The following is a 14681-nucleotide window of genomic DNA, read 5'->3' as shown; positions in this document are numbered from 1 at the left end:
ATTATCCCCAATGTATGAAGTGGGAAACTGAGGTATAAGAAGATTAGTCTCTTGCCTAAGGCTGCACAGTTACTAATGGGCTGAGGTGAGGCCACCTCTAGCCCATGAGACCCTTCACTCTCAGGCTGTGAGTGCCACATCTTAATGATCTTGTGGTCTGGGCATAGCTGTAAAGGGGCAAGTAACATAGAATGGAGTAGCCAGGGACAAGCCAGCCCCTGCCACTCTCACAGAGAGCATGGTACATCTCTGAGAATCACTGAACTCATCTTGAACATTGGCGCTAACACCTTTTAGAACCCACTGGGACTTCTAGGGGATGTAGATAAACAAGCTTTCATCTGCCAAAAATAATTATGTCCCCTTAATGGGGACATGGTAAGGGAGAGCTGTCAAAAAGTTGTCAAAGCAATTTGGCTTTTTTTTAAAGGTTATTATTCCAAAAGGAGCTGCTCTTCAGTTTTGCCTGGAAGAGTGAACCATCTGATGAATGCTGGTAGCATCTGATGAATTCTGGTTATAACCTTCGCCATGGCTACATAGGATATGGCCAGAAGATTCTAGACCCAAACCTTTATCAGGCTGGAAGAAATAGAGAGCAGTTGTGCTTCTGATTCCTTCTGGGATTCTAGCACAAGCCTGTTTACAAGTTTAGACTCAGACTTTGCCGAGTTACACTGAATTGAATTGATTTCCAATTGGACCCCTGATTGCTTAGGGTACATAATATTGCTGTCTTGTGACAGAAAGCAAACAGCCATCTGTGAGACATCTGCATTTTTGAAATGTATGTCCATTGGGCTGGTTACCAGGGAAATCTTGTCTAGAAAAGCAAAACTTCCTAAGGGGCCATCTTTAGCAACACTCAGCCAGCAGGGATTTCTGGTCAGTGTATTAGTTTGACCACCATAAAACCTGCATTTCCCCTGAACATCTTAGAACTAATGATCAGTCATTCACTGGGCCTTCCTGCAGGCCATTCCCCAGACTACCGCTATATATAAAGGTCCCTGTCCCCTGAGTGGAATAGAAGAATATGGTAGAGGGCTGGGAAGGTGGCTCAGTGGTAGAGCGCTTGCCTTGCATGCATGAGGCCCTGGGTTCGATTCCTCAGGACCACATAAGCAAAAAGCAAAAAAGCCAGAAGTGGTGCTGTGGCTCAAGTAGTAGAGCGCTAGCCTTGAACTGAAGAGCTGAGGGACAGCGCCCAGGCCCAGAGTTCAGGCCCCACGACCGGACTCACAAAAAAAAAAGAAGAATATGGTAGAGTATTTGATGTCAAAGCTCAGTCCCTAGAGTCCACTGGGAAATGCTTTGAGCCCCAGGTAGGCCTATAATCCAAAATGACCACTAGATTCCTTCTAATCCAGTGCCTGTGGTACTGGTCAGCCAGGCTAATGGTCCCTGGTCCCTCCAGGAAAGTGAGTCAAACAGGACAGGACAAAGGAGGGACTTTACCTGGATGCAAGATCTCCCAACAGGCTAGGTAGGTCAGAGGAGGCAGGAGAAGTGGCCAGGAAGGAGTGCAGAGCGAAAGAAAAGAGAAAGCACATTTATTCACCACCTCTGCTGCTCCAAACACAGCAGACCCGAGACACACTCCCCACCCCTCTGTGGCTCTGACCACCCACTCAGGGCAGTGGTTTAGCATAAGCCTGCAGGGACTGAGATGCAGGCCCAGCCTAGCAAATCCCTGGACCCTAGGAAACCATTGTCATGATAAAGGGGCTCTTGGTCTAACGTTTTGTTTTTTCAAGCATTCCATAGACATGTGTCAACTAAATGAGGAAAAAAAAAAAAAAACCTTCAAAATTAGAAAGCTTAACTAGTGTACAACATGTAGCCCTGGTAGATGGGGAGACGAGGGGTTTACTGAGCCCCCATCCAGCTATGCTCCAGAGCATGGACTACATCTGGTCCTCACTGCACCCCAGCACCTAGCTGAACAGCTGAGGCTGAGGAGGAAGAATGAGGAAGTAACTAGGGAACTGTTTGGGCCTCTGTTTCTCTGTCTATAAAATAAAAATGTCTGCCCATCTAACAAATCCTAATGCAGCTGTGCGATTCTGAGTCCCTTTAGCTGTTTCCTCCGTCTGTGCAAGAGTGGGGGTGGGTGCTGTGCCCGACGTGTGCTGAGGTGCAGGCAACCCCTGGGCAGACAGCACAGACTAAAAATGCCATCCACTTTCCCTCTTTGCTCCATCCTTTGCATCAGGTACAGGCCTAGTGGAGTAAAGAGAAGGAGGAAAGAAGGAGAGAGATGGGGAGAAGGGGAGACTGAGGGCCACTAGGAGAGGAGGGGGGAAAAGGGAGAGGAAGACGTAGGGAGGAGGGAGTGGAAGGGAGGAGAGCAGGAAGTCCTCAGGTCCCATTCCTCCTCCACAGGTGGATTCAGCTAAAAGGTCAAGCAAACAAGCCAGGTGCCGCCTGGCCATGCATGTATCTCATCCTCGGTATTTGGGAGGCTGAGAATGAGAGGATTGTGTTTTGAGGCCAACCCCTGACAGAAAAGTTCTCAAGACTCCCTTCTCAACACATTTCTGGGCACAATGGCATCCCGGGCATCCTAAGCTGAGATAGGGAGAATAGTGTGCCAGGTCTGCGTGGTTCAGAAAAGTCTGCAAGCTTCCATCGCCATGAGGGAAGCTGGACCATTTCATCTTTACCTGGACAAAATAGTCCCTACTGGACAAGAAGCCTAAAAGTAGGACTGCCACTCAGGTGAGGATCTGGGCAGAAAGTTGAGATCTAAAAGCAACCAGCAAGGGAGGTGGGGGGTAGAGGGGAGACAGAAGAGGAGGGATGGGAAAGCGTGGCGTATCAGTGATGTACCAGTCTTACAAGCATGAGGCCCTGAGGCCCCGAGTTCAACTTCCCAATACCACTACAAAAAAAAAAATTTAAGGGTCAGGCAAATAAGTAGGAGCGGGCAGGGACTACAGGGGGCCTCTATACTAGGGGTTCCACTCTAGGGCTGGCTGGAGAACTCACCCTCCTCGAGACACCACCAGCTTCACTTTCACTTTGTAGGAAACGATGATCCCCAGGATCTCACGGTTGGCACCTTCCCTCAGCCTGCAGGGCGACAGGGAGAAGCTGTCCTCCAGGCTCACTGGTGAGCAAGACATGGGCAGTGGGGCGGGAGGATGGCACTCGGGGACGGAGGGAGGCGAGAAAGATAAGCGGAGTCCCAAGGGAGCTGGGACTCAGGCTCTGAACTCCACAGCTGCCATGAGGTGTCCTGGCTGTCTGAGCCTGGCCAGACCCCTCCCAGCCTGGCTCTACTCTGCCACAGATTCACAGCATACGCCCACTGGGCAGAAAGGGCCAGGTTGGAAAGAGAAGAACATTTTTGGTCAGTCATGGGGCTTGAACTCTGGGCCTGGACGCTGTCCCTCAGCACTTCAGCTCAAGGCAAGCGCTCTACCACTTGAGCCACAGCGCCACTTCTGGTTTTCTGGTGGTTTATGAGAGAAGAGTCTCTTGGACTTTCCTGCCTGGCTTGGAACTGCAATCCTCAGATCTCAGCCTCGTGAGTAGCTAGGATTAGAGGCATGAGCCACCGGGCCCGACGGGAAGGATATTTCTGAGGAGGTAGGGCTCCACTGGGTCTGGTGCACAGGGAGGACTTGAACCCAGGTAGGTAGATGCGCACCCTGTGCAGGGGATGATAACAATAGTCTGGCCCAAACCAAGAGTCTGGGCTGGGAACATTGCAGGGGTCTCACAGAGCAGTGCCTAAGGGCCAGAACTTTTACAGGGAGTGGGGTGGCTCTGAGGGCTCAGTGAGGCTGCCCGGGGGTCCCTGACTTGGGAGGGATATTCACATCTGGATTTACCACCCCAGTCTCTCCAGATTCCCAAATCACCCTCTCGCTAGGCCCCATCCAGGAGCCATGTCCTCTACCTTTGCTCAGCCGCAGGGACACACCCCCCCCCCCCCCCCCCACCAGCTTAGGACACCACATTATGAGCAGCCACCTGACAGGAAGCCTTCCAGCTGCCCCTCCCTGGACCAGCTGATACTGCCTAAGAGAGCCAAGTCTGGATAGGGGGAAATTGGGAGATGGCCTCCCTGACTGGCCAATGGCTGGGTGATGAGGACAGCCTGAGCCTCAGGTCATTATACTGCTGACTCAAGAGGGCGTGGCCATGGAGGGCACCTAGAGCTCAGGCCTAAGAGGGGGTCCTCACAGGGTGCTGGAGGCCAGGTTTGTGTCTTCGTGCTTTAGCTTGCCATCCAGGGCCAGGCCTCGCTTCTCCCGGTTGTTGGCCAGGAAAGGTGTCAGTGTGTAGACCTTGCAGAATGTTGAGCTGGGCGCCACCGTGTCACTGGGAAAAAGGCAAGGGTGAAGACACTCCTCCCTACAACCTACCCCTGCCCTCCTGCCCTCAGCCCCAACTCAGCCAGGCCATCTACCAGACCTGCTAAACAAGCCAGCCTGTGCTAACCTCTGTCCCCCAGAGGCAGGGACCACATGGGCCAGTCCTGGCTCTGGCAGGGAGCCCACTGCTGCCTGTAACAGGTGCATGCACATCCTACACTAACAGGGGAAGCCTGGGCTAAAACACTGAAGGGTTTTTTTGTTTTTTGGTGTTTTTCTGGTCCTCAGGCTTGAACTCAGGCATGGGCACTGTCCCTGAGCCTGTCTGTGCTCAAGACCAGCACTCTACCACTTGAGCCACACCACCACTTCCAGCTTGTTCTGAGAAGTTTATTGGAGATAAGAGTCTCACAGACTTTCCTGCCCGGACTGGCTTTAAACCATGATCTTTAGATCTCAGCATCCTGAGTAGCTAGGATTACAAGAGTGAGCCACTGGCACCCAGCTATGTTTATTTTTTTATGTACATCTACATGCAAACCACAAATGAAGCTACTGGCCAGCTATAAATCCATCTAGGTTCTGTAATTAAAACTATACTTGCAAGCCAGGGGCCAGTGGCTCACACTTGTAATTCTAGCTACTCAGGAGGCTGAGACCTGAGGACCTCAGTTCAAACCAAGCCTAGGCAGGAAAGTCTGTGAGATTCTTATCTCTAATTAAGCAGCCAGAAGTGGAGTTGTGGCTCAAGTGGTAGACTGCTAGCCTTGAAGTGGTAGACTACTAGTTTTGATCAAAAAACACTCCAAGTCCTGAGCTCAAGCCCCAGGATGAGCACTAAAAACAAAACAAACAAACAAACAACAACAAAAACACCTGTACTTATAGCCAGGTGCTGGTGGCTCATGCCTGTGATCCTAGCTGACTCAGGAGTCAGACCTGGAGGATTATGGTTTGAGGCTAACACAGGCAGAAAAATTTGCTATACTCCATCTCCAAAACAACCAACAAAAAGCCAGGCTAGAGGTGTGACTACAGTGGTAGACACCAGCCTAGCAAGCTCAAGGCTTTGAGTTCAAACCCCAGTAATGTACCTTCCCACCTCCCAAATACACACACACACACACACACACACACACACACACACACACATTACTTGCTTTATCACACATCTGTTCATGTATGGGGATAGGTTGATGGTTCAATGTTTACTTGTTTTTCCTCTGTTTCTCCTCTTCCTTTTTAACAAGACAGGAGCAGAAAGCAGACAGTGGGCCAGAGCTGGAATAGTCCAGGCTTTGCTTTGCCTCCCTCTAGCTCTGTGAGATGAACAAGCCACATCTCATCTATACACTGAGGACAGCAGGGCTTTGTGAGCAGTGAGGGAGACTGTAGGCATTCAGTATGAGCCGCTCCTCTCCCAACTGGCCATGCTGCGCATGTGCAGGACTCCAGCTCTACTCACTCTGGGTCTGTGCCTTGCAGCCCTAGGCCATACCATGCATGTCTTGTAGCATTCATATTTATTTTAAAGCAACAAATAGATATTACTGTTTGCCAGAATTAGAGTTTGAACTCAAGGCTCTGTACTTGTTCCTCACACCTCCAGCCTGCCTTTTTGCTGGTTACTATGAGTCTTGCAAATTTTCCCACCTGGGCTGGCTTCGAACCTTGGTCCTCCAGATCTCAGCCTCCTGAGAGTAGTTAGGATTACAGGTGTGAGCCACCAACATCATTAAAAACATTAAAATGTTTCTGAGTCACAAAAAATACATTGAAATTAAGTGTAAATACATATATACACAAAACTACATAAAGTACAATCTCATATATATATTTTTTTTGGGGGGGGGGGCCAGGAGAGAAGCATGAGTGTGTCTTCTAATCCAATGAGTGTGTATACTCCCTTTCAGTAAATAAAGATGTTTGTTTTCAGATCTCACACCTTAGCTGCCAACAAGCTAGGAATTAAGTTCATTTTTCAATCACAATAACTTTCCCAAACCCAGACTATTTGGGGTTGCTGTAAAATTACTTTACCCTACCACGTGTAACCCTTTGGATGGGATCCGCCAGCTGGGTGATCCAGTTGATCAGACAAGGAAGACTTGTGCTTAATGCTTTATCCTTTTTTCCCTGGCTCCTAGGAATCCCAGAGGCTCCAGCTGTTTCTTTCCAACCCAAGTGTCTGCGACAGGATAATTATCCTCTTTCTACAACCCTGATTCCCTTCCACTCATTAGCTATTGTTGATGTGGGTTTAGATCTTTTCCTGGATTCTAGATCTAAAAGGCTCTTTGATACCATCTTCTCTGAATGGTGAGGAAAGCTACAGCCCTCTGTAGATGGAGAGGAGTCACCTGGGACTATGTCTAATCCCAGAACTTCTTGTTCCCACCCAGTCCCATGCACCCAGGGTCCGGCTTACACGCACTTACTCAGCCTCCTCCAGGGCCACGGGACACTTGTACTGCGCTGTGTTGAAGAGACAGATGTCCGCATACTGGCGCACTGGGGAAGGAGAGGGAAGCCATCATGTGAACCAGGGGAAGCTCCCAGGAGGATTATTAGGCCAAGGGAGGGATTCTCAGCACCCAGCAATGGCCAAAGTCCACCCGTAGGCACTTATGTAGTAGGATCACCCATATCCTCCACCAAGAGGGTGCGCCAAACCATTCATTCCCTTCCATAACCAAAATGTTCTGTCTCTCCTGGGGAAACTTCCCAGGACCCAGGAAACGTATGAGGAGAGGTAGCTGAACAGTAAACCCATTGCTTGTCCACAAGCAGCCTGGAGCACTGGCCATGAAAGCCCCCAAACCTCTTGGCTCACAGCAGACCTTGGGCTTGAGGTTCTTGAGGGCAGTGCTTTTTTTTGTCTATACTCTTTTTTGTTTTCTATTTGGAGAGGTAGAATGAGTGGGACTGGAAACTGATCTCAGAGCCTCATGCTTGCTAGGGAAGCACTTTAGGACTTAACCCATACCTCCAACTCTTCTTGCTTTAGTTTATTTTTTAGATAAGGTCTCATGCTTTTGCCTAAATTAGGACCAGCATCCTTCTATCTCTGCCTCCTGAGTAGCTGGGATTAAAGGTGTATGCCCCTATACCCAATTTACCACAGAACCTTAAAGAAGCAAGATCTTGGCTATCATAATTCTTGTAAGGGTTCCCTCTTGCCCACCCCCCAAGTTGACTCTCTACCCATAGTACCGGAGATCTTGATCTTCTTCACTGTCTTATTGGTGTTGTTGGTGACATGGACATTGACACTGATGGGCTCTCCATGGTAATAGATCTAGAAGGCAGAAGGAGAGTGTGGACAAGGAGGACACCAACATTCAAAGTAAGAGGGAGGAAGAAAGACCCCCCTGGAGGTTTCCCAAACCTTGGTTATTCTAACTTTGGCCCAAGTTCTGCCACTGCCTCCCACTGCAAGGTGGCATTGAAGCCACCAAGCATATTAGCCTTTGTTCTCAGTTAACAGTAACAATGGCAATGCTGGTGGTGATGGCCCTATGACCTTGGGTGGGTTACATAAACTTCAGTTTCTCCCTCTGTTCAATGAGGTTGAGTCTTGAGTCCCTGCAGGCTCTAGTGGCCTGAGACTTGGGAGGCTCTGGAAGAAGCAGGTGACAGGGAGGAAGGACTGCCCAGTCCTCTGAGGAAGCCAGCCCTGTGTCCTCACTGAAGAGTCTCAGTGGCATTGTGCACCAGGTACTGGTCTTCAGCTGTCTCCAAGAATGAGCAGAGTTCACCCCCAAGCAGGGTCGCTCACAGCTGGCATCAGTCCGCCAGCTCAGCATTCCCTGCCTTCTGCAGGCTCTGGTGCCCTATTGCTCAGGGATAAGTAGGGTATGACAGGGCATGCCCAGCCCAGCTGTACCCTCGCCTCCTGGCTGGTCATTATCAATAAAAGCTGACCCAAAGCAGGTAGTTGGTACAAGGGGAGAAAGACAAGTACTTCTGGAAAGTCCAAAGCCACCTGCACACTTTAGGCTTCTGCCTGGCCTTGAGGGGCTTTCATTTTCGTCAGTCATGAGGCCTGAACTCTGGGCCTGGGTGCTGTCCCTGAGCTCTTCAGCTCAAGGCTAGCACTCTACCACTTGAGCCACAGCACCACTTCCAGTTTTTCTGCTTATGTGGTGCTGAGGAATGGAACCCAGGGCCTCATGCATGCAAGGCAAGAACTCTACCACTGAGCCACCCAACCAGCCCCTTGAGAGGCTTTCTTAAGCCTCCAAGAGAGGTCTTGATTATCTGAGCCCTGTGGTCCCAGGGCTGGGGACAGAGCTCTGTCCTGAGAAGTCCCCAGATGCCAAGAGAGAGAGTGGGATCTATGACTGAGGCCTGGGAATGCAGCCTCCCCCTCTCCCTCCAGCCAAGGCCCAGACTCCTACCTCCTTATCCAAAGACGCTTCTAGATGCAATGGCTTGTCTGACATGAGGAACTGCCTGGTGGTCTCCGCTGTAGGTTGAGGGCCAGGCCTCTCAGGAGCATACTGAACTTTCCGGATAACCAGACGCACAGAATTCCTAAGGATTGGGCAGGGTGAATGATGGCCAGAGTCACTCGCCTGCATTCTCTTTCTCTGTGATCCCCATGTCCTTCTCCTGATCAAGAGGCTGGCATAGCTTCCATTACCATCAAATCTAGCTAACTACAAAGCCTCGCCTAGGAGCCATGTCATCATCTGGCAACTCTACTCTCTCCTGTTCCATCTAAGCCATCCCATGCCGGTATTTCACTGGGTCTGTGGCTTGGTATCCAGCAATGGCAAGAAAGGGAACTGTTAGCTAGGCACTGGTGGCTCATACCTGTAATCCCAACTACACACAGTTCGAAGCTAGCCTGGGCAGGAAAGTCTGTGAGACTCTTATTTCCAATAAACTACTCAGAAAAAGCCAGAAGTGGCACTGTGGCGCAAGTGGTAGAGCACTGTCCGTAAGCCAAAGAAGTTTAAGGACAGTGCCCAGGCCCTGAGTTCAAGCCCCAGGACTGGCACAAAACAAAAACAAAAACAAAACAAAACAAAACAGGGAACTGTTTCCACTCTCTAGGCCTTCCTACGAGGGTCATGCTCCTAGCTCCTCTCTTCTCACCTCCCTCTGACCTTGAGTAAATTAACCTTGTGGCTCAGTTTCCTTGTCTGTACAGTGGTACACTTTCCTCTTAGGACCACTGTGAGGATGAAATTGGCCCATACCTTCCCAACATTCTAGCACCTACTGAGCTCTTGAGAAATCATGGCTACTCCATCACTATTACCAGTGAGTCTTTGTGATCTTATGATGTCTCATTTTGGGTGGGCTGAGGACAGTGGGTCTGAAAGTTACCTCCTCTCCCTTGCTCTGGTCCAGCTCCCTCCTGCATCTATAGATCTCATCCTTCCTCCCTGGTTTCAGGTCTTAAAGGCAGCTCCCACAGGGGAGTTGTCCAGGCTGCTGTTGATAATGCCTGTAATGCATGCTATAGCCACCAGGTGGCAAACTCAGCCCACTCCTCTGAATTGGTGGTTGAACCCTCCTTGGCCTCCTCTAGGAATTGGGGTCAGAAGCAGGGACACTGAGATTGGGAACCACCACTAGCAGCCAGGAGGTAGGGCGGGACCTGGCCCAGGAAAGGCAGCCATGATTAGTCAGTGCCAGATACTTTCCCCCCAGCCAGCCTGGGCTCTGTCAGTGCACTATGAGAGTACCAACCCCAGCTAGCTGGAGACAAGTGTGATTCTCTCACACTGTTCCCTCAGTGGGTTCACTTTCTCCACTCCCCCTCTCTTGCTCAGAGGCCTCTATGACACACTGGTCCTGCCTGTGGTTTCCTAGGAGACCAACAGGGTAATGAGGATGGCCTGGAGACATCCTGCTGAACACTCAACACAATCTGAATCTAAAATAAAAAGACCTGCAGTCTGGAGGGGAGGGGAGCAGGGGCAGGGAGGTAAGGAAGGAAGCTGTGAGGCTGAGGCTACCTCTCCAGATGCTCTTCAGGACCTACCAGCCTGTCAGAATGCCCTCTCCGAGTGCCAGGGCTGGAGCACGCAGCTACTCCTTACCCACCTCACCCACCTCTCCTAGGACTTTCCCTCCTGAAAGACTCCTGCACACCTTTTGTGGATCTTCTCCTCCAGGTTCTCCGCACAGAAGGCTTTTACTTCATAGTCCACGCCGCAGGCCTGTGGAAGATGCACTGCTGACCACAGGACCTTGGAAAGGCAAGGTCCCCCAGCACACAGATGGCCGGGCTAGCATCTCACAAACAAGAGCTCTGGATGGGACACCAAGTCCTGACCTGGCCCCGAACCCCTGTGCCCAGCCACAGTGTAATACTCCCTCTGTTTCCCTCTCCCTCTCCCACCAAGCTGCTCCCAAGGCTGTGCACCTGGAGCCATAGAAATTGCCACCAGCAGCAGGGCTGGGCACCCTGGATGTAGACCCTGTACTGGGGTACTTCAGTCACCACCCCCACTCCAAAAGAACAAAGGGATTTTAGAGGCCTGGAGCCTGCCCTACTAGTAGTGTCACACTTTACTGAGCCTCAGTTTCCCTCCGTACTGGGAGCTATGTGAGGCCAGGTGCAGGTCCTCAGCCAGAGTGACTCCTGTCACAGAGTGGGAATCAGGCAGGTCCCAACCTGACAGGCACCTTACCTGAAGAGACTGCTTGTCTCCGTGTGACCAGCCAGGCTAGGCCTAGGAGGCTTGAGCAGGGATGGTGGGCAGGGTAGACAGCCCCTCTCCTAGGGAAAAAGCCCAGAACCTGGGGACTTGAGACACCCCTCTTGCAGTGACCTACCTTCCCGGTGTCCTCAGGGCCTGGCTGCAATGTCACTGAGCATGGGAGGTTCGGTGGGATCTGTGCGGAAAACAGAATGAGCTGCCATCACACCACCACTGTGTCCCCCTCCATGCCTACACCCACTACTCATCTCACACTCATATCAGCACCCCTGAGAATGGCTGTGTTTCCCCCATCAGATTAGAGAGTCTTAGAATAGACCACCTTCCCCATTGGACTGTGCCACACCATGCCCCAAGATTTCATTGTTGTTTTTTTTAATCTCAAGGGTTTACTCAATCCCTGGCCTCACAGCAATGTTGGAAAAGATCTTTCATGATGTCTATTGAGGTAAAGTAACTATGGCTCCCTAAAGGTGTCTATGTCCCAGTCCCCTAAACCTTACCTTACAGGAAAGGACTTAGCCGTTGTGTTAAGGATCTGGAGATGGGACGGATAGCCTGAACTATCCTGGTGGGTCCAGTGCAATGACAAAGTCATTGAAAGATAAAGCAGGCTGGGTGCCAATTCGCACACCTGTAATCCTAGCTGCTCATGAGGCTGAGACCTGAAAACTGAAGTTCAAAGCCAGCCTCGTCAGGAGGTCTATGAGACTCTTATCTCCAATTAACTACCAAAAAGCCAGAAGTGGGGCTGTGGCTCAAGTGGTAGAGTGCTAGCCTTGAGCAAAAAAAAAAACAAAAACAAAAAACCTCAAGAGACAATATCCTGACCCTGAGTTTAAGCCCCAGGATGGGCATAAAAATTAATTAAGGAGGAAGTAGAACACTAGGCATGGGAAGGTGAAGTCAAAGGACCACAAGCCAACCTTGGCGGTATAGTGAGACCCTGAGAAATGAGAAGGGAGGGAAAGAGGGAAGGAGGGAGGGAGGGAAGGAGAGAAGAAAGGTGGAAGGAAGGGAGGGAGGGGGAAAATGGAGGGAAGGAAGGAAGGACAGAGAAAGGGAGGAAGCAAGGAAGAAGGGGAGGAGAAGAATCTGTGCCAAGAGAAGACAGATAAGACTCAACATACCACTGCTGACTTTCAGTATGGAGGAGGTGGCCATGAGCTAAGGAAAGCATGCGGTACCCAAGGAATGGGAAGCTAGACAAGACAAGGAAATGGATTCTCCTCCAAAGGCTCAGCCCTCCCAACACCTTGCTTTTAGCCCCAGGAGACCCATTTTGGCCCTGCGACCCGACCCCCCTCCCCCCAGAATGATAGGTTAAGCGATCAACTTGGGTTGTTTTGCTTGGCATATTTATCACACATGTGTGGTCATTTGTCACGGCAGCCAGAGAACTCACACATCTGCGTGGGAATGAGGAGTCTGATCCCCACTCTCCTCTCTGTTCTCAGGGAAGCGGGGAGGAGGGAGATGACCTGAATCCCAGAGAGTTTGAACCTGAGAATCTGGGAACTGAAAGGCCATGATGAAACTACTGTGCCATCCCTCCTTGGCAGCCATGTTGAAGCTGGACAAGTAGGCAGCCAGTCTGAGACAAGATGTCATGACCCAGGGACCAGACCGGGCTTGTCCTTCTCCACAACCACCTGTGGGCCCCCTTCACTCCCACCAGTGAACTGGAGGCAGAAGGGTTGAACAATAATAGCACATAGGCCAGGGTGGTATCCCCAGTAGTAGCCAGAGAACAGAGAGTACGACAGTGCCCAATACACACTAAGGAGTTGCTGGGTAACACAGAATAGCCATTCCCTGCTCATGTGCCCACCGTGAGCATTTCCCAGAGGTGACCCGGCCGGGCCCCTGACCTCAAAGGTGAAGGGGTAGGCATGGTTGCCCAGCTTCTTGATGAGGCGCTCCTGCAGCCGCGTCAGGGGCTTCTTGTCCTCAGGGGCCGGCGGGAAGGACTGCACGTTGGCCACAAACAGGTCCTTGCGAAAAGTCAGGCCCAGGACATCAAGGTCCTCCCGGCCATAGCGGAAGGCGCAGGTCAGCGTCACGTACACTGTGGGGAGCAGAGGTATTGAAGCGGGGCCTGGGAGGACAGCACCCCTCTTCTTCCCCAAGCACTAGTCATATTTCTGGAGGCACCAGGCCTGTCCTCTCTCCTGTAGGGAGAGTGTGCCATCTCCCTGGGGGAGCTGAGACATGGTGCCGGGGCAAGGGAGCCATGCTGTGGACCCTGGGAGGTCAGGGTTGCTTGCCGGGCAGTTCTGTCCTCTATCCACTCTAGTCTAGGCATATGGAGAGGCCCAGGGAAGGATCTGGCCAAGCCTGGGAGCCTTGGCCCAGCCCCCTCCTCTGTAAAATGAGACCCTAACTCCTGCCCTGCTGGCACCTGAGCCTTGATGGTCATGCTATACTGTTGAGAAAAGTGCTGGAGGTGGAGGGGTGGGGTTGACCAGTTCTCCTAAAGTGGGGATAGGTGGGAGGCTCCACATAAAGGTTCACAGTGGGGATGGACAAGACAAGGTTATAAGATAAGCCAAGGTCCTGCCTGGGAGGCAGGGAGGCCCTGGAGGGGAGGCCCGATAGGCAGAGTATGGGCCTCGCCTGCTGCTGAGGATGGGACCATAGCCTACCTCTCCTCTCTTTGAGGTACTCAGGATCCACCAGGACCACACCATCTAGGGGAAACAGAAGAGTGAGGAGATCCCCAAATTTAATCTTCCAAAGCCAAGCCCCAATGCCCAGCCACAGCCAAGCCCAAACACCTGCCCAGCCAACAGCATCATAAGAAATGGGAACACCAGCACCCAGAAGTGATATACCCAACCTCCCAGTCTGATGTGCACCAAGCCCCGCACTCTGTCCCCTGCAGGCCAGCAGCAGACTCAGCACTGACTTGGACCTGTTTCTTCATCTTCTAGGGGTCTGAAACCCGTTATCCTCTGGAACTCAAATGATTTGAATCATAGAGAGGCAAACTGGCAATATGTCCCCATGGACATAGCCCTCTGCAGACCATACACCGCTCTATCAAACCCACCGCTGCCCCTGTGGGGAAGCACAATTATGTGCCAAGTATGTTTTGAAGACCCACAGAGTCCAATATATGTCCAGGGCCAGGCGTGCTCGTGCATAACTGCAATCCCAGCCCTTGGGAGGCTGAGGTAGGAGGATCCCAAGTTCCACGCCTAGCCTGGGACGCATCGTGAGTTTCAGGCTAGTGTGGATTACATATGGACACCTAATTTCAAAAAAAAAAAAATAGATTGCAATAAAACATATTGCCTAATGACATCACTGGTTGTCTTATTTTGCTGCAATCATACTATGATCACGTTCACACCACAAAAACACTGATGATGCGCGTCTCAGAACAGGTCCCTGTGGTGAAGTGACACACTTCTGGCCAGGAAGCTGAGACTCAGCCCAGCTCCATATATGGGTTTAGGTCAGATTCACCAATAAACAAACTCCACCTCAAACTTAGAAACAGAATTAGGTTTTCTGAGACTGAATTTGGAATATGACCTACATGGGACAGGTGGGCACATACATAAAGTGTGTCCCACATGCTCAGGGCTAGCCCAGCGGCTGGTATGCATCAGCATGATGGAGAGGGCCTTGGTGCCCCTTACCAGGACTGCCCTGGGAGTAGAGCTCAGAG

At 51.2% G+C, this 14681-nt stretch overlaps 1 protein-coding gene across 5 annotated transcripts in view; it reads right to left on the bottom strand.

Annotated features, from left to right (window-relative positions):
- Positions 1-14681, bottom strand: part of Arrb1 (arrestin beta 1) — an 81502-nt gene that overhangs the window by 8539 nt on the left and 58282 nt on the right. For 3 of the 5 annotated variants that reach the window (XM_042687173.1, XM_042687180.1, XM_042687171.1), the window contains exons 4-13: positions 13651-13695; positions 12877-13073; positions 11121-11180; positions 10434-10501; positions 8726-8861; positions 7539-7623; positions 6764-6836; positions 4195-4332; positions 2992-3075; positions 1459-1482 (exon numbers count right to left, since the gene is read on the bottom strand). In XM_042687173.1, the coding sequence (XP_042543107.1) occupies positions 1459-1482; positions 2992-3075; positions 4195-4332; positions 6764-6836; positions 7539-7623; positions 8726-8861; positions 10434-10501; positions 11121-11180; positions 12877-13073; positions 13651-13695 (910 nt within the window). The remainder of the gene's footprint in view (positions 1-1458; positions 1483-2991; positions 3076-4194; positions 4333-6763; positions 6837-7538; positions 7624-8725; positions 8862-10433; positions 10502-11120; positions 11181-12876; positions 13074-13650; positions 13696-14681) is intronic. The other 2 variants (XM_042687187.1, XM_042687172.1) reach the window with 1 other exon arrangement.

Source organism: Dipodomys spectabilis, unplaced genomic scaffold (assembly GCF_019054845.1).
Source record: "Dipodomys spectabilis isolate Male_0828 unplaced genomic scaffold, ASM1905484v1 ptg000003l, whole genome shotgun sequence".
NCBI lineage: Eukaryota > Metazoa > Chordata > Mammalia > Rodentia > Heteromyidae > Dipodomys > Dipodomys spectabilis.
The sequence above is the reverse complement of the archived record's forward strand: the minus strand, read 5'-3'. Positions and strand labels throughout refer to the sequence as shown.